The sequence below is a fragment of the Balearica regulorum genome, chromosome 30, assembly GCF_011004875.1.
Source record: "Balearica regulorum gibbericeps isolate bBalReg1 chromosome 30, bBalReg1.pri, whole genome shotgun sequence".
Classification (NCBI taxonomy): domain Eukaryota; kingdom Metazoa; phylum Chordata; class Aves; order Gruiformes; family Gruidae; genus Balearica; species Balearica regulorum.
Window position 1 is genome coordinate 169,602 of NC_046213.1, and position 18,149 is coordinate 187,750.

Sequence of the window (18,149 nt, forward strand, 5' to 3'; positions counted from 1 at the left end):
TCTATGACTCGCCGTGGAAGTAGCTCACGAGTCCCCTTACTGGCAGGAAAACCTTGGTAGCTGCTGCGAGGATGAGGGTGGCTGTTGTGCGGCGTGCTGTAGCCTTCCTCCGCCGGGAGGCAATGTAAGCCAAGCTTTTCTCTCCCGCTGTGTTTTCCTGATCTCGGCCCGATGCTTCGCATCCCCTTCTCCCCCAAGAAGGGGGGACACACAGCCTGCCATCGGCCAGCTCTCCTCTTGGTACTTTTTAATCCTCTCATTGTCACTTCTCAGCGCTCCACGGAGGGGCTGTGCCACCCACGCCGTCACCCGTATGCGAATCTGGGAGTTGGGTGACACGAGTCGCGGCAGCGGACCCTGTTTCCCCACGCCGTCCCTGTTAGTTTTGGCTCAGCAAAGCCTCCGACTGATCCGTGAAACCAAGTTCACGTGCTCCAACGCACAGGATAGTCGTGGCCGCAAGAGCAAGGCGAGTGTTTCTTCCCGTATGAACGAACAGCGTGCAGGTGTGGTGGGCGGGTATCTTCACACCTGTACGTATCATTTACATATCTTATGGGCAGAGGCGGTGAGAAATAAGTCTGGCCCAGACGAACTCTGAAATACAGCTGGGGAGCTGCTCGCTTCTGCGCCCTCGCTAAGGCAGCGATCACGGGGCCAGCGGCTAATCTAATCCCATCGCCGACACAAACGCTTCTTTGAGCCGTGGCTCTTGCCACGGGACTGCCCAGAGAGAAGGCGAAAACTGCGGTGGGGGTGTAACTCCCTGGGAGTTTATGCTCTGTGGGCTTCAGGCTCGCTTTATAGCCTGTCAGTTGGCATCTGAAGTCCTGGCTTCAGTTTTAAAACGATCTCTTCCCCCTCGCTCCCCCCCGCCTTTTTTTGTGCTGACAGGAGCGAATTCACTTGCTAATTATACCCCAGTCCATTTCCAATCGAAATGCACGGGGCGATTTATCAGAGAGCTGGAGACAGCTCTCCCTGTTCCCTTGGCTGCATCAGCAAGAACTTTTGCAAGACAATTTAATTTCTTGTCATCTTTTAATCCAGCTCCCTTTTCCCCTATAGTCAGCCTGTGAATGAGAAAAGATGGTTTATTAATCATTTTAGCAAAAGGCTGAGGAAAAAGAGCGTTTCTTCAGCGGTGCTTGCTCTGTATCTCATCAGTCAGCATTCCCAGAGCGCTCAGAGAGCCACAGGGTCGTAAACATTCGGCCCGGTGACACGGGCAAATTAGTTCCCTCGTTGTGAAAACCTGACGAGTGGGAACGTGTGGAGCCAGGTTTGGCCTTCTTTGGGCTCTTGCAGGGTGTTACTTAGCCTTGGATTTGGCCCCAGCATTTTATGCAAGAACTTGCTCAAAATAAAGTGGGGGGGGGGAAGTGTGTTCTCAATGTCACAAAGTGTGGGAGGATCGCTGTCTTACTGAGCTGAGTGGGAACTGCTGGCTCCTAAAGCCAGGCCTAAAGAAGTTGTCCCTTGCTTAGGCCACTTTCTGGTTTATTCCACAGGAGTTTTAGCTAAGATTCCTCACCTGAAATAACAAAGGCAAAACATCTAAACCTAGAACGCCCAGAAGAGCGCTCGGTTTTCATTACACATAAATGCCAGAGCTCGATGTGAATGACTCATATTTGGAAATTTTAACAAATAAGCCGTGATTTGCCACCAATCCCCTACGTGATAGTAACGGTGGAAAGTATCAGCGTGAGCAAAAGTGCTGCTTGGCCACACAGGCGTCGTCCCTACAGCACCAGACCCAGCGACGTGCAAAGCCAGGGTTGCTTTAGCGCCGAACCCGCTTAATAACTATAAACGGGACTATAGATATATACGTCCACGCACACACAAATACATATGTATACACCGAAATAAAACAGTAAGAAGCTGTTTTGTTTGTGGGCATTAATGCTGCTTCGGATCCAAACACTGCCCAATGATTTAAAAAAAAAAGGAAAAAAAGGTAAATATACCCAGATCGGGTGGATTGAGAGTGTTGCTGTGGTTATGGGTTTGTTTTGGGGTTTTCTTCCCCTCTGATTTAAAGCTGCAGCCAGTTCAATCAATAAATGCACCGATGCTAAGAGAATGGTAATGTTCTGCCTGGAAAGAAGATTTCCTGATCTGGGCGGAGGTGAGCAGAGTTCTGGGAACTCGCTACTCATGCGTTTGTGTTTCCCGATACCAGCGGTTTCTTGGAAATTTTCTAACGTAACAAATTTTCATCTCTTTTTATTTCTAAACACCACAATTACCACCTTCCCCCCAAGGAAGAGCGATATGCTGAGGCTTCTGACGGTGACTCCGTATTGATTATGGCTGTAGCGGTGCCTGAAAATGTCAGTGGGTTTAAGAGGTACATGGTGTTACGGGGGAGAGAATAAACTACAGAGGGGAGAGGAAGGAGGTTTCCTTGCTTTGTATTTGGAGAGGGGCCCTCGGCCGAGCTTCGCTGGGACCCCCGAGGGGCCCTGCTTCCCTCCACGACTATAACGACCCTGCGCGTTACCTAACTGCCGCTTTCACTAAACTTTTTTTTTTTTTTTTTTCGCAAGGACATCAACGCGTTTGCTGCAGAGGAACAGAAAAGATATTTTACCTTGGTCAGAGCACAGCTACAGAGCCAAGCGATTGCCCGTACGCTGCAGTCGCTCTGCTGGGAACATCCCCAGAGGGGAAGCTCCGGGTCAGTTTGCAGCACTTTATTGCTCCTCGTGTTAGCTAGGAGGGAATGTTTTCTTTACGTAGAGAAGCCGACGTGCCCGGCTGACACCGAGACCTGGCCACCAGGCGTTCGAGAGAGGGATGGAACCCTGATTTTGTGTTCTGAAGCAGATGACAAACGTCATACGCCTGCTGAAAGAGGTGAACGATGATGCAGTCAGCTCTGTGCTTGTACAGAAGCATTTAAATACAGAATCTAAATTTCACTTCTGTTTTTAGGCAACCCTAGGTCTAGCCATAGTGATAGAACATTACAGTAGCAGCCTAGGAAGATCCCAAAACTTCTTAAAAAGTCGTCTGGGTGACCTTTATAAAAAGTAACAACTTTTTCGGCGCTGCTTTATACCTTATCCAGCTTCAAATACAGGAGATGCTCAGCAGCTTTTCCTGTTGCAGCCTCTGTGGGCGCAGAGTCGCACACGATCACGTGAAAGCAATGAATAAATACGACCCGAGCCTGCGCTGCCTGCTGATGGAAGGCACCATTCACTACGCCGTTTGGTACTTGCGGTGTTGGTGGTTCAGGAGATCAGTAGCTTAGCGGTGACTGGGAAGAATAAATTGGTTTAGAGGTGAGGGAGTTTGGGGTTACTGAAGAATTTGAACACTATTAGCAACTAAGAAGTAGTATATAGCGTAATTCTTCTCTCGACTGCGTTTCTTACGACCAGAACTCCACTAGCATTTATCAGAAGCATTCCGCTCGCTTTGAGTGTAAAAAGCACGGAACGGGGATGACGTACTGTGTGGGCTCAGGGCTTGGCCTGACATCGGGTATACGCGAAAACGACGGCGGCTGGGCGAAGAACGGCATCCTTGCACCGCGTGTAAATGTGTGTTAGCGTGCGAAGATCGTTGAGACAAATTAGAGGTCGGTTAGGCGGGAAACCCCAAAGCTTATCTGAATATAGTTTTATGAAATGGCCGACTGCCGCGCTGACGTTACAGCGTGGATTTGATCACGTCGGCTCCTCGGGAACCTCCGGCGGTAAACGGAGCGCGCAGGGCCGCCGGTCGTGGCCGGGAAACCGCGAGCCGGGAACCGGGAAGAGGTGACGGCCCCGCCGGGGCGGGCGGCGCTAGGACCCGGGACGGGCGGCGCTAGGACCCAGCGCGGGGCTCTCGGCGGCCTGCCGGGGGCGGGGCTTGCCGGGGGCGGGGCACGTCGCGGCGCGCGGGGCGGGCCCGGTGGCGGCGGCGGCGGCGCGGAGGGGGGGGGGCTGCGGGCGCTGGGCCCTGTTGTGTGGGAACCGCTGGGGCCGCGGCGGACCGGCCCCGCCGCCCCCCGCCATGGAGGACCCGTCGCGACTGTTGGCGGCGGCGCACGGCGCCGGGGTGACCCTACCCGGTGGAATCCCGCCGCCTCCTCCGCCAACCGCCGGGGATCCGGCCGCCGCGCCCCCACCGGGGCCGCCGCCCGCGCACCACGACACGGGCGATGTTTTGCAGCAGATCATGGCCATCACCGACCAGAGCCTGGACGAGGCCCAGGCCAGGTAACCGACGGGCCCGGAGCTCGGCGCGGTTGGGCCGGGGAGGGGGGGGGAGCAGCTCGGTACCGGCCGCCTTCCCGCGCAGCCCGGCGCCGTGACTCAGCTCTGCGCGGCGTTGGGGGGGGTTGGAGGGGGGACGGGACACCCTCGGCCCCGCTGCTCCGGTCCTTCCCGGAGGGCAGCGGTCCCGCCGTGCGACCCTCCCGGCCGCGGCTCCGGCGGGGAACGGGGGGGGGGTGGGGGGGTGGGAAATCCCCCCCCCCCTCCGGTAGGCGGAAAGTTCCCGGTTCCTTCTCCGGTTCCCGGGGTGTTTTCCGTGCCTTCGCTTCCCGTCACAGCTGGGCCGAGGTTCAGCACCGGCCTCCAGCACCGGGATGATGCCCGGGTTCCTCGTAACGAACGTTCCGGTTCTCCGCATGAAGAAACGGCCCCGGGCGATCTAACGGCAGCCGTTATCCCGGGTGGAAGCGGGATTGTCCAGCCTGACACCGCCCGCACCGGCATAACGGAACCGGCGGCTGCCGTCGAGGGTCAAAGTTTGCTCCGGAGGTCTGTCGAGCCCCCGACGGCGCGGGTGCGAGGGGCTCCAGAGGTTTTTCACCCCCAAGTTTCTCCAGAATCGAGTTTAAAGGCAGAAGAACGACGTTCTTGTTGACTTCGTTGGGATGGAAATAATTATACGGTAAAACCCGTCTGGAAACGGAGAGAATTCAGCATCTTGTGGTGCGTTCTCCTTGCCCCGGGAGCCGCGTCCGGCCCTGATTGGCGCGGTGTAATTACACGTAATTACACGCTTTGCTTCCTCGGCGCGCGCGAGGTGGGCAGCCCCCGCCATGAGGTGGTTTGCGAGAAGGTGGAGACTTACGGAGCGGGTTTAGAAAAATCTGCAAAATGGGTTTCTGGCTTTTTTTTTTTTTTTTTTTTTTTTTCCTCCCCCCGCTCCGGTTAACGCGGTGCCGCTCCTCCGGCTCGTCCCACGGTTGGGCGTTGCGCCCGGTCGCCCCTCCGTGCCCCGATTTCCCCGTCGTGGCGATTGCTGCGGTGCCAATAAACCCCTGCCAGGTTGGGTTTTTTTTGATCTCTGCCTAAAATTTAGCCAATTTTGGGTACGCCTGTCGCCGTCGGGCGTTACGGAGGCGTTACCGATGGCGTTACCGAGGACAGGTACCAGATTCCTGGCGGCTGAGCGGATTCTGTGAATACAAGGAGGAAATTGTGCATTTGAAGAACATCAGGATTTGGGTTTAAAGTCGACTCTTCCAGCTGCAGCTTGTAGGAAACGAAACCTGTGAGCGGTACATCTCCGAAATAACCACCCGCGGCTCCAGTATAGATTCTATAGGTGTGGATTTGCCTGTGTCAGCTGCGGTTTTCTCTCACAACCTCATATTTAAGATAATTTTGAGCAGAATAAATTTGTCGGGAGCTTCAGTTTCAGACAAGAGTTGAAGAACAGGCTGCGAAAAATGGCCCGACGGTTGTTTAAATGACTTTAACCCTGCTTGTTGCCTTAGCGATGCTGTCGGAGGCCACCTGAAGCACAACAGGCTTTGAAGGCCCCCAAATTTTAAAGCACCTTCGGTGTATTTTCATGTATATTTGCATAAAAGAAGCTTTTTGTCTTCCGGACGAGAAGTTTGTTGGGTTTACTTAGTCCTCCTTAAGAGGAGGTAGCGCTGAGAAAGTAAAACTCGGGCCTGGTTAAACCCCTCGCATGAGTGAGGCTCCTCGCACCTCACGACGGCATTAACCGCTTTATTTCTTGGGGATTATTCTTTTGTGGTAAAAACGCACCGTGATGCGTTTTGTCCCTGTTACTTGAACGCCCAGCGAATGTCGGAGGGTTCTTTCCCTCTGCGCAACGAGAATTTTTAAAATCCAAATTGAAAACTTGGGTGAAAGTTTCGTTGAAAGGAAATAAATCCACCGAGGATGAGTTTAACGCTGCCGCCCAACACCTCGTGTTACCACCTTGGTCGTCTTCACAAGAGTTAGCGGCCCCGTTAATTAGGCAATTATCTCTGGGTCCGGTATCTCTACTGCCTTGTACCTAAACACCGGGTTTTTTGACCCGGGTGGGGTCCGGAGGTTTGGAATTCATTCTCTCTCTCCCTCTCTGCCCCGTTTTTTTCCCTCATCAGGCAAGGACAATAGACTCCACCAGGCTGTCTTCCCAGCTGCCTTTGTTCTCAGGCTGTTTGTCTTGGGGCTGATATTATCAAACGTCTCTCCGTCGCTGAATGGGGTTTATACTTCTTTCGGCCAGCGTGGCGAAGGAAAGCGGCCAATCCACTTGAGCTTCCGCGATTTTTGTGAAAAGCTCGCGTTCTGACATTTGCGGGCGGTTCAGCAGTAGCTGAAGCGTTACGGGGGGTGAGGAAGCCGAGCACCTGTGTTTGCGGAAGTGATCGGCGTGCGAGGAGGAAGGCCAGTCTGTTTTTATCTAAAAACCGTCTTGAAACCTAGCTGTAAAGGTGATTTAAGTATTATTTCTGAATTACGAAAAGGGTGACAAGAAGCAAAAGAGGCTTTTTTTTTTTTGAGGCGTACGTTGCAGCCGGATCTTTCCCCTGACTTCCAGTGGAAGTTAGGCACCTAACTGCCGGCTGCCCTCGAAACCTGGCGAGGGCTAGGTAAAACACCGTGGGAAACCTCAGCTCCCGCTTTTGTACGGTGCTCACCACACTTCAAATGTGCTTTCAACTCAGCGAAAGATGTAATTCTCTGTTTCGATTAGACGTTAGGATGGATTCTGTGTTAATGGTGTAATTAATGTTGCCTCTTCCTAGAGAGAATGCGGAAGGGAAAGCAGCAAACACTGGAAGAGCTTCAAAAAGGCAAAATTAAGTCGTGCGGTAAAACTTGTACTAAAATGCTGTTAAATCCGATCTGCTTTTCGTTGGGTCAGGTGGCCGCTGGTTGTGTAAGCTGGGCCAGTCAGTGAGTGTGGCACTGCGTTGTTCCTACCCTCAGGATCTATACGCTCTAAAAACACCGGAGGTTTTTCTGCCTGTGGGATGGATCCCATTATTAGATCTTACAGAACCGTACTCGCTCAGGAAGGAACTCTTTATCCCCACGTATAAAATATGCTTTTGGTAGAACCGAAGGCGCTCACTGTTCCTATAAGCCACACAGAATTTTGAGTTTTAAAAGGCCTGCGTGTTTTTACGACAGTTTTGCTCCCAGTGATGGCCGAGTGTGGCACTTCAATGAAATAGATCACCAGAACTTACACGTTTCTTTCTTAATCTTACGCTCTAACCTGCTATTACTGAAGCGCGACCCAGTTCTCTGTGAGCATCTTCCGCTGCTTTTCCTGTTGGCGTTCACTCCTCCTTTCTTCTTCCATTTCAGAAAACATGCCTTGAACTGCCACAGAATGAAGCCTGCTCTTTTCAGCGTGCTCTGTGAGATCAAGGAGAAAACAGGTGCGTTTTGGTGTGGTTTTGGCCTCAGCTTTCCGAAAAAAAAAAACCCCAAACCCATTCAGTCATCAGCTCTGCTCTCATTTAATGTGGTCTGTCTTTTCCCTGATAGATTCTGCAACTGAAGGCTATTTATTTGTTCCACTTAATAGTCTTCTGTAAGCTGGAAATGGTTTTGATGTGCTTGTTATGATGCCGTCTGTGCGCAGGTTTGGAGAAAATGTATTTGAACAAGTGTTTTGCTTGTGTGTACCTAAGGAATCTACAGGTTGGGTTTTTCTGATGTCTGGCTAAATACCTAGAGAATCCTGAATAATCCTGCTATGTTGTTACACTCTTTTTTTTTTTCCTTTAAGGAATCGTTACCAAAATTGGGGTGGTAGTAAGAGCTCAAAGTTGGCAAATAACTGTGTGATGGAGAAGAGGAGACGGCGGGGCAGAACGCTTGGGGACATGGGGAAGCACAGAAGTAGCGGGAAATGGAGCTGGTGATCACGCAGCTTTCTTTGAGGGGCAGAAGCGCTGGGGGCAAATGGATTTCCATTTTGAATCGCCCAGTAGATGCTCATACATCACCACTTAAGCAATATCTCATTTCTATAAACCGTAGTGGATTTTGATGGATTTTTAGCGTATAGCTACTTTCCTTATACACAACTAATACGGTGGTGGTGGTTGGGTTTTGGTTTTGTTTTTTTTTAATTTTAGTTGTATTAACATTTAACATCCTAAACCTACCTTTGTATCATCTCATTGTACTGCCAGTTCCGTCCTCGGTGGAGCCCTTCTCATCGAAGGCAGCTTCGAGGCAGACATTACACGTTCATTTCCGGAGAGTTTGGTCACATATAGCGTATTCTCACCACAGCGGTTTGCTTCTCAAGAAAAAATGTTGTGGTAGTAAGCGTGTGTGTGCTGTCCGGGGGTGCTTTTATGTCTGTCTGTCCTTCGAGGATTGCTCTCCTTGAAGAGGGTCTTTCTTCTGTTTTTCTTTTCCACGTTGAAAGCTGCCTCCTGTGTTTTATTGATCGAAACTGTGACTTCTCCGAGCTAAACACACTTGCAGGAACAGACTCTGCTGTCCCGGTTATGCTGGATTTGTTTTGGTCTCAGAGGTTTTTTGAATGTCTGATGGTCTGTCTATTCCTTATTTAAATTATGGGGAGCAGATGTTATGGCTTCAAGCAAACAAAAGCCTGGACATACTGTAGCACAAGGTTTTGGGCTTTCTTTGTGACCCAGGCACACAAGCTTCTTTTCTAGCTCAGAAATCGGTTTCCAACGTGTTCCTCCCCCCCCCTCATCTTTCTTTCGCTCTTTGTTGCAGCGCTGGTATCGTTCACAATAGCTCGGGATAAGCCGTACGCCTTTGCAATGGGCAGCCAGCTGAAAGGTGCCGAAAAATTCTCCCCGATCGTGTTTATCAATTAAGAAGAAATTACAAAGGACTCTTTGTAATTGAAATTGATTTGGCCACGTTTAATATTTTGTTCAGGCCCTGTTCCCCACCTCTCCCCAAATGACTTCAATTGGGGTTTTTTTTGTTTTGTTTTGTTTGTTTTTTTTTAATTTTAAACCAGTTATGGGAAAAACAGGTTTTTTATTTTCAAGTCTTAAATACATGCCTGGAGCATATGCAGCTCTTTGAAGAGGCATCCAATCCATTCAAGCCTACTTAGTTTTTCTGGGAACTCACAGAAGCATTTGGAGCGTTTTTAATCTATGCAGCAGATAGGGTTTTCGCTGCTTGGGTTACGCTTCAGATACGATTCAAGCTGTGTGAATTTAAACATGGCATAATTCTATCTTAAAACCAGAATTAAACATCTGTAGTGTTAAAGATTCACGCTTTTGGTGCTGAATATTAAATTTCAGAGTTGTTCTCTGCCGATCACACCATAGTGCTAGGAAGGCACAAGGAAGGCACCAGTCTGTGGTGGGCTTCAGGCCCCTTGGGGCAGGGAGAGTGTATTTCCACCCACGCGCTGCGCAGTGGGACTCTCGTTCTGTGTTTCTGTGGTAGGGAATGTGTTTGTTGCAGCATCGTAACATGGAGTACCGGTTTTTTATTGTTTCTCCTCGTTGCTAGCTGCAGCCCTGTGTCCTTCCTTTCATGTGCTGGCCCTGGGCTAGGTTCATTTAACGGGTACCTTTTCATTCGGTTATAAACTTGGCAAGCGGCGTGGCCGAAGAACACGCTTTCTCTTTGTTGCTGAGTTTGTTGACATTCTTACGTAGCCGAGTCTCATTCCTCGGCATTCGGAGCCCCGCTGGCTTTTGTCTTCTGTTTCCATTCGCTTTCTCTCTCCCTGGATGTGCAAGACTGTCTTGCATCTGGAGAAAACGCTCTCCTGTGACAGTGCTTTGAGACCAGCTGAAGCAACAGCGATGTCATCTCTGTAGCGAGATGCTCGACTGCTAACTGGAAAATGGGGTGTCTCGTGCGGGTGAAAAATCGTCTTGATAGCGCGTGGGGGTGTGTGTGGTATTTTGGTAGCATAAAGAAGGGGTTCATGATGGCTTTAGGTGACCTTCTATTAAAAAAATACGCTCCCGCCTTCTCACCTAACGGTTTGATTTGTGGACCCTCAAATCGAGGAAAGCCGCCTGTCTGAATAAAACAGCAGGAGTCAGTATTTAGCGTGAGTTATAGGATGAATATTTGCCGGTGTAATGTAGGTGATGGGATCAGCTGGGAAAAACTGAGACGTGGACGAGGAGAGTTGCAGGTCCAGCACCCAACTGCCCGCTTCCTTGCACCCTCCGTGGGTGTTTTATACTTCATGCGGTATGGGCTGTTCATTTCTTGCGCTAAAACGGCAGATTTTGGTTCTGGCTTTGGGTATTCTGTGCCAAATACACACGTTTATCCTGCTCTTCTGCGTTACTTACTCTATGAAGGAGAATCTGGGAAGGAAAGCAAGTCTAAGCAAAGCGTGTCTCGCTTATTTTGATACCTGTGATCTTGTGCAGTTCATTACAGAACTGCAAATCTTTAATTAATGAGATGTAAATATATTGTAATGATTGCATTTGCATACTGAGTGAGGCTTCAGCACCTTAGGTTGTGATGTATTTTAATTAAAGATTAATTAGAAATGATGGGAATTTCATTTCGCTTAGTATAATTATTTTACATATTTGATGAATATCTTGTAGGTGATGTGCCAGAGAATGCACAATAGTATATTAGTGCAGCTGACGGGAGCGGCTCCTCAGGCTTTTTGAGCCAGTGTAGGGTTTTTCTTAAACATCCATGAGAGTGATGGATTATGAAGGATTTTACCATTACTTTCTACATCACCCTTAAAACACTGACTCTGCCGCAACCGGTTATGCCGTAACTCCAATCTCTTAGCGTCTTTGACGCAAAGCCTTGAGTATTGGTAGAGTTGTTAGATGTTCTTAAACTTGTGGGAGCTTCAAAAATTTGATGGCCAAAAGGGTACTGCGAGGGGTAAACTTTCTAGAGAAGCGTTCTTCTCGGAGTATCGAGAGCCAGTGGGTAATAATCCTGAAAGGACAGGAATATTTGAGGAGGCTTTTTCTATTGTGGTAACTTTTTTTTTTTCTTCTCTCCTTTGGAATCCTTTTTGTTTAATGAAATCTAGTTCTTCCAGAAGCCACGCAGACTGCAAACTCCTGCTGGCGTAATTTTCAGGACTGTACGCAGAAAGAAATGGGTGACGCCTGACCCACAGAGCATGCCGGAGGCTCTCGGGGTAGATGCAGCTACCCTGACAAAACTCTTCGTGGTACGGCATGTACTTCTGGGATTGTTTTCACCAGGCTGTCAAAAGAGCCTTGCAGAAGCTGGTGGGAGCGCAGCGTTCCTGCAGCTGCGATGGTTTTGCTCTCCCATTGCGCCATCTTTTGAGATTATCGGCTCTGGAAGGTCGGTAGGTGAACAACTGCAGCGCTTGTACTTGGAAATGGGAACTGGCTGCTACTTGCAGCAAAAAAATAGGTAGTTTTGAGTGAGTTTGATGTAACTTGCAATCTTTACAAATACTATCATTAGGTGAAGATACTAGGAGTAAAAATAAAGGGAAAGCAAAAGGTATCCATTCCAGGAGACGATGGTTTTAATTTAAAAATAATATTCGTGGCAATGATTTCTGTAGAACTTGTGTTTTAACCGTCACGCGTATTATTAAGATGCAGTTAAGCCAGAAGTTTAAAATCCACCCGATGGAGCAGGTTGGACTGACAGAGCTTCTCGCACTCATCGATTCTTCGGTCTGTCCATCTTTGAGAGAGCTTATTAAATAAAAGTTTGAACCGCTGGGTTGGAAATGCAGTTTACAATCTGTTGATGATGGTTAACTCCTTTCTACTTTCTTGTGACTTACTAGAGCCAGCCAACCAGAGTCTTCCCTCGAGATGGGGAAGGTGCGTTAGACATGCTTTTCAGCAGTCAACTTGAGATGAGCTGATGTGTAATTGATGATAACTAATGTCTAATTACCATAATTAGACAAGTGACATAAAATTAAGCTGCAGCTGGGAGCTTGACTTCAACATGAGGTAGTCTGATATGCATCATAATGTGCATAAAAAGACGCTTGGCAGAAGCGCATTCAAACAAGAAGGTGACACCAAAGTATCTGTTGCACTGAACTGACGCTTGCCAGTCCAAATAGTTCCATGGGAGTGTTATCCAAAAGACTAACAGCAAATGCCTGCTGGTGAACTCTCTGCTGGGTCTCCCAGGAAAAAAACAAGGAGAACTGGTGATTTTAAAAACAAAAAACCAACAACAAATTAAAAAACCCCTCTTTTTTTTCTGTGTTTGTTTCATTTCTTGTAACGTTCACTCGTTAAAAAGGGTGTATGCAGTAGAGGGTCTGGTTTTGGTTTTTTAATAAGGTGTTCATTTTAATGCCGTAACGAGTTAGAAGAGCCACTAACTTTTAAAATAGTCAACACTCTCCTCATTGTTGTCTTAGCTCGAGTTCAACAGTTACCCACGTACTACGTTACAGCTACTTTTGCCTTACCTTTCTCCGCTTGCAAAAAGACGGGGGAAGTTCTGGAGAAGAGCTGGGTCGCTGTGACAGAGTGAAGGTCTGCAGCCACTCCAAAGCGCTCTTTTCTTCAGAATTGTGTAGTAATTTTCTGTACAGCCTGCAAAATATTAAGTTCAGCAATGTGAGTGTAAGTTAGGCTGCTCATGTGTTCAAAATTCTTCTTCTTTTTTTTTTCGATGGGCTATTCTTTTGCCTACAAAATGCTGAAAATTGTTATGAATGCGTATCTTTAATGTCTCTGTACATGTACATTGTTCTCCTGCCCTCACACTCGAATCTTAATCTTTGCATAACAAGAGATCTTTTGAGTTTATCTTTGGGCGGGAACGTAGTGTCCCATTAACCTGCCAATTACAATTTGGAAAAGGTCATTTGAATTTTGTAGCTTCACAAGGTCAAGACCAACTGTTCATCGAACTGAAATTGCCTAGCAATTAAAATCAAATTAAAAGCCAAAAAGCTGTTGGCATTTTTTGTATTGGCTCAGTATCTCATGAGTTCTTACACTTTTTTTAAAAACTGAATTTGTGATAAGTTGTCAAAAAAAATGGGAAATGAAGTTTTTAAAACAAATTTGCTTGTAATCAGACTTGAAGAATAATCTGAGCATACAGACTGCTGCAGCCTGGGTTTGTTGACTGTAAGCTTAAGGAAACTGGCTCTGCAGCGTTTTCTCATGTTGTTGCAGATTTTAGTAGATTTTAAAATTCAGCGCTGTTAATAAGGCTTCGATTTGTAGCCTGCTGCTGTATGGCATAGTTGTATCCTTGGCACGTGAAGCAGACGAGGTCGAACTCACGCCTTGTGTACAGATTCCCACGGGTTCTTGCACGAGCGTGGTGTCCGTTTCCGTCCCTGGACGCAGAGGCGTAGCAGTTGTCCCAGTGGCTCAGGCCTTTCGTCCGTCTGTCCGTCCGTCGTCGTCTGGCTGCACAAGGTGGTGCTGAACGCCGTTGAGGACCGTGCAAGGAGCCAGGCAGCGGGCTGACGCGGGGCGTCCCCTCTTTAATAACCTCGTTCTAATTTTTATAGACTGCTAAAATAATTTCTGCATGTAGTATAAACTAGTATGACCCCCGAGTAGCCTCACAATCAGCGTGCATTTGAAAACTTGCCTTGCGTTTTGGTGTTTCTCGATCCAAACAATGTCCTGTTTGTTCCGACGTGTTGCCTCGTGGCTTCGTTAAATACTCCCTTATAATTTTTTTCTTGAGCTCAAGACCTGCTAAATCCTCTGAAGGGCGTTTAAATGCTTTGCCAGAATTGAAGTGGATGCTCTTTCCTGTTTCGGAAATAATCTTTTGATTCCCTCTTTATATTTATCTAGTGTTAAGTATTCGCGGTATTCAGGAAGAAGATCCCCCAGATGCTCAACTAATGAGACTAGATAACATGTTGCTGGCAGAGGGTGTCTCCGGGCCCGAGAAAAGAGGAAGAGGAGGACCGATGGCTGTAGCAGCAACATCAGGTGGCTGTCCAAATGACAATAGCATTGAACACTCTGACTACAGGGCCAAGCTGTCACAGATCCGACAGATATACCACTCTGAGCTAGAGAAATATGAACAGGTGATCTTTCTGCATGGAAGAGTTTTTATCATCTCAATTAAAAATAACCATTTTTTCCTTTGGTGTCGGTTTTAAGAACAGAACAGGAAGTATAATGAATTCAGGTGAACGCGAGGAGATCAAATTCAGTTGAAAGCTTATCTCAGTGTTACAGAAGTAAGGTGAAGATAGGGGGACTGGACATCAAACTAAAGATAATAAATGTCTCGTTTATCTTTGTTGCCGTTTCTTTTAAGAGTAAATAGAGTAAAGCTGAAACATGGAAACTCCTCTGAAGTTTTTTGGATATATATTCTTGTTGGGGAAACGAATTCTAGGGTATTTTATTGTTTGTCGATACAAATGTGTGTATTTTCAGGCCTGCAGCGAGTTCACCACCCACGTTATGAACCTGCTTAGGGAACAGAGTAGAACAAGACCGATTTCGCCAAAAGAAATAGAGCGCATGGTGAACATAATCCACGGCAAATTCAGCACCATCCAGATGCAACTGAAGCAGAGCACGTGCGAGGCAGTGATGATCCTGCGTTCCCGCTTTCTTGACGCAAGGTACGACGAAAACACAATCTAGCCGTAACGTGTGTTTAAGGCCGAACTTCTTTTGTTGCTGGATGCCGGCGACTGCGCAAGAAATCGCAAGCCTGTCGTTCCCAGTGTCGGTCTAGTTTAAATATTAAGAATTCTCCCCCCGTTTTGCTCGCTGGGGTATACTTTGACATCAAGATCTGTTTAATTCCACTCAATTCTTAATGTTCCCCTTCAAACCAAATGTATTTTAGAGGGGGGGGAAAAAAGCCAACGGCGTACTCTAGCCAATCTGCAGCACTGTTTAAATAGGAATAACTAATATTTTTACAGGCGTAAACGACGTAACTTCAGCAAACAGGCGACGGAGGTACTGAATGAATATTTTTATTCGCATCTGAGTAATCCTTACCCCAGTGAAGAGGCCAAAGAAGAGCTAGCAAAGAAAGGCGGCATCACAGTTTCACAGGTATGAAGTGGTTTATCTGGAATTAAGTGACCTTTTTTTTTTTTTTCCTTGAACAATGTTGTGGGGTTTTTCCCCATAATTAGCAACAGGCTTCAGTCACTGGTACTTTAAATAGGATTTAGGTTATTTGGAAGGGTTTAGTAGTAGGTATTTTCTGCTCAAAGCCTAGTTTAAAACATCTCCTTTGCTGGTAACTTCCGAATATAGCGGAATATCTCATCATTTGATCAAATGCTAACAGTGATATATGTCTCCAGGTTTCCAACTGGTTTGGTAACAAAAGAATTCGATACAAAAAAAACATGGGGAAGTTCCAAGAAGAAGCTAATATTTATGCTGCAAAAACAGCAGTGGATGCAACTAATGTCGTGGCTCAAGGCAACCAGGCAAATTCTCCATCTACACCAAATTCAGGTGAGAGTGCCGGTGAAGAGTCCGTCTGCTTGAAAGTCTCTAATTATTTCTTGTGACAATTAGTACCACAGACTACCGGTGTTTGAAACGGTACCATTTTTGGTGGGTTTTATTTCTCATTAAAACATGTTTGTTTGGGTTTTTTTTTTCCCCCCAGCTTCCTCTGGCTCTTTTAAGATGACAAATTCCGGAGATTCGTTTATAAACTTGCAGTCATTGACTTCCTACCAGAGCTCCCCAGTGGGAGCCAATGTGCAGTCCCAGGTCAGTAAGGGAAAAAAATACATAACTTTTCAACAGCGAAATAAATGTTAAAATCCCATTTCTCTGTCCTTTATACGGTATGAACAGGTTTCCCAGGGAGGTTGTGGACCCTGCGTCCTCAGAGATACTCAAAACTCAACCTGCTGTAATTGACCCCACTTCAAACGGCAGGGTTGGATTCGACAATCTTGTTTTATTTTTTTTAAAGTAGATTCTTTTATTAGCAGCTAGGGATGGGTTTTTCTGGCTCTGGCCAGCACTGGCTAGGATGCAAGAAATGACTAGAGTCAAATTTCTCAAACGAGCCAAGACACGAACCTGCTCAAATGTGTATTTTCTCTTGGAACTGGGATTTTCTCTTACGGAATTAACTGATACCTAAATTAACCTACTGCCATTCTTCTATCCTTTCAACTTTACGTTCATGAATCGGTGTTTTCTCATCTTACAGTCAGTCTTGCTCCATATAAGCAGAACTTTGCGTAGGATTTCTGGTTTAACAGCATTGTTAAACTCACTTTAAGCTTTCTGCTGAATTTCTAAATCCATCTGAACTGCATAAAATCTGTTCCTCTGTTACAAAAGCTATAGGTGATAGGTTCTAATTCTGCTTGATAATGAACCAGCTAGGTATAGCTCAGTTAACAGCAAAGAAAACTTGTCTTCCTGCAAGAAAACCTGCCCCTTATTTCGATAATTTTTGGCATTTCTTTAACTTGATTTTTTTTTTTTTATCTTTACCGTTCTCACTCTGCGGCATCTTGTTCTAGATGGATTCCTTACACCATGTCATACACCAGACAGGAAGATATGACACAATCGTGGGGAATCCTTTGTATACGACGCAGCGCATAGATGTAAGATGTACTGAGGTATTAGTTACTAGAAAAGACCAATTTTGTCCAAGATGGGTTAACGATCTGTGAATAAATGTTGACTTTGCATTCCCCTGACGTGTCTGATGCGGGGATAGGAAAAAGCTGGAAAAGTTTCATACACCAGCCTTTCCCTCCTGGAGGCGCGATTTAAAATTTTGGCTTTGCTCATCAGAAAACATCTCCAGATTTCCAACTGGTTTGGTAACAAAAGAATTCGATACCAAAAAACGTGTGCACTTCAATTAATTCCTGCCATAAGGAGATGGCGCTAGGAATAGGTAACACTATATAAAATCTTGCGGGGGGGGGGGGAGAGGTTTTACGGGGTATTTGTGGACTGTGCTTTGCCCGAGCCGATAGGAGTTATTTCCTTTATTTCCTTTCAAAAGCACTGTTGCTTATAAGGTGTAAACATATAAAGGCATACTTTTTGTATAAAGATTTAATGAAATATTTATTCTCCCTTCAGGCTAATGGCAGCTGGCAGGATGCTACCACCCCTTCATCAATCACTTCACCTGCTGGAGACCCTGGAAGTGTTAATTCGGATGCGTCTAATTAAGTTTTTAGGACCTATTGATGAGAGGAAAGAGGTCATTAGTGTAATTTGTCAATGTTGCTCTTTTTGCCAATACTATTGTTTATACAACTTGACACACAGCTAATTACCTCAGAAAAAACCCTGGAACCAATAGAAGATTGTGATTACAATGATACCTCTCTACCTCTCAGCCTCACGCAGTTGAGTTCTTTTCACTTATGCCCATTGGGATGTGAAATTGTTTTAAAAGAACTTGCTTCATTTTCTTAACCAAATTCATTTTTTTAAATATGGATTTTATGGTAAGAATCTGAAAGTGTCTCTTCTAGAACTTGGCGTTCGTCTCAAGTTTTACAGCTTAAGAAAATTGACTTATTTTAATTTCCATAAAGTTTTTTACTATGAAATTTCTGTTCTAGTTGATAGCTACTAACAGTTAAACCCCCTGTATTGTAATTGTATGCGTTCTCTGTATTGTAATTTTGTATAGGAAAATAAGCTTTTCTTAACTAGAATTCATTCTGAGCTAATTAATCAGAACGTTGCTTTACCAAAACTCTCACTGGACTTTGCTCTCGGGTAGGACCTTCCATCCTGTGTCATTCCATGTAATTCTAATTTAATGTCTAGTGAAAAAAAAAACCACCACCACAACACAACCAACCAACAAAACCACCTGACTTCCCCATGGATAATAGGTTTTTGTGCATTTCTGCAGCTGTTAACACAGAGTCCACCCCTTTCAGTTGAGATTTTATCAAAGATAATAAACTTCCAAAGCCTTTTTTTTTTTTTTTTTTTTCTCTTTTCTCTC

The 18,149-nt window shown here is 46.4% G+C and overlaps 1 protein-coding gene across 2 annotated transcripts; it reads left to right on the forward strand.

Annotated features, from left to right (window-relative positions):
- The first annotated feature begins 3,907 nt into the window (after positions 1–3,907).
- PBX4 (PBX homeobox 4) lies at positions 3,908–18,119 on the forward strand. Of its 2 annotated transcripts, none has more exons than XM_075738181.1 (9): positions 3,908–4,220; positions 7,575–7,648; positions 14,003–14,244; positions 14,603–14,793; positions 15,103–15,238; positions 15,496–15,652; positions 15,810–15,916; positions 16,687–16,773; positions 17,264–18,119. In XM_075738181.1, the coding sequence occupies exons 1-9, from the start codon at positions 4,015–4,017 to the stop codon at positions 17,354–17,356; spliced, it is 1,293 nt and encodes a 430-aa protein (XP_075594296.1). In that variant the 5' UTR covers positions 3,908–4,014; the 3' UTR covers positions 17,357–18,119. The 2 variants fall into 2 exon arrangements, with proteins under 2 accessions (XP_075594296.1, XP_075594295.1); XM_075738180.1 differs by having other exon boundaries at positions 16,687–16,788; positions 17,264–17,500.
- The last annotated feature ends 30 nt before the right edge of the window (positions 18,120–18,149 follow it).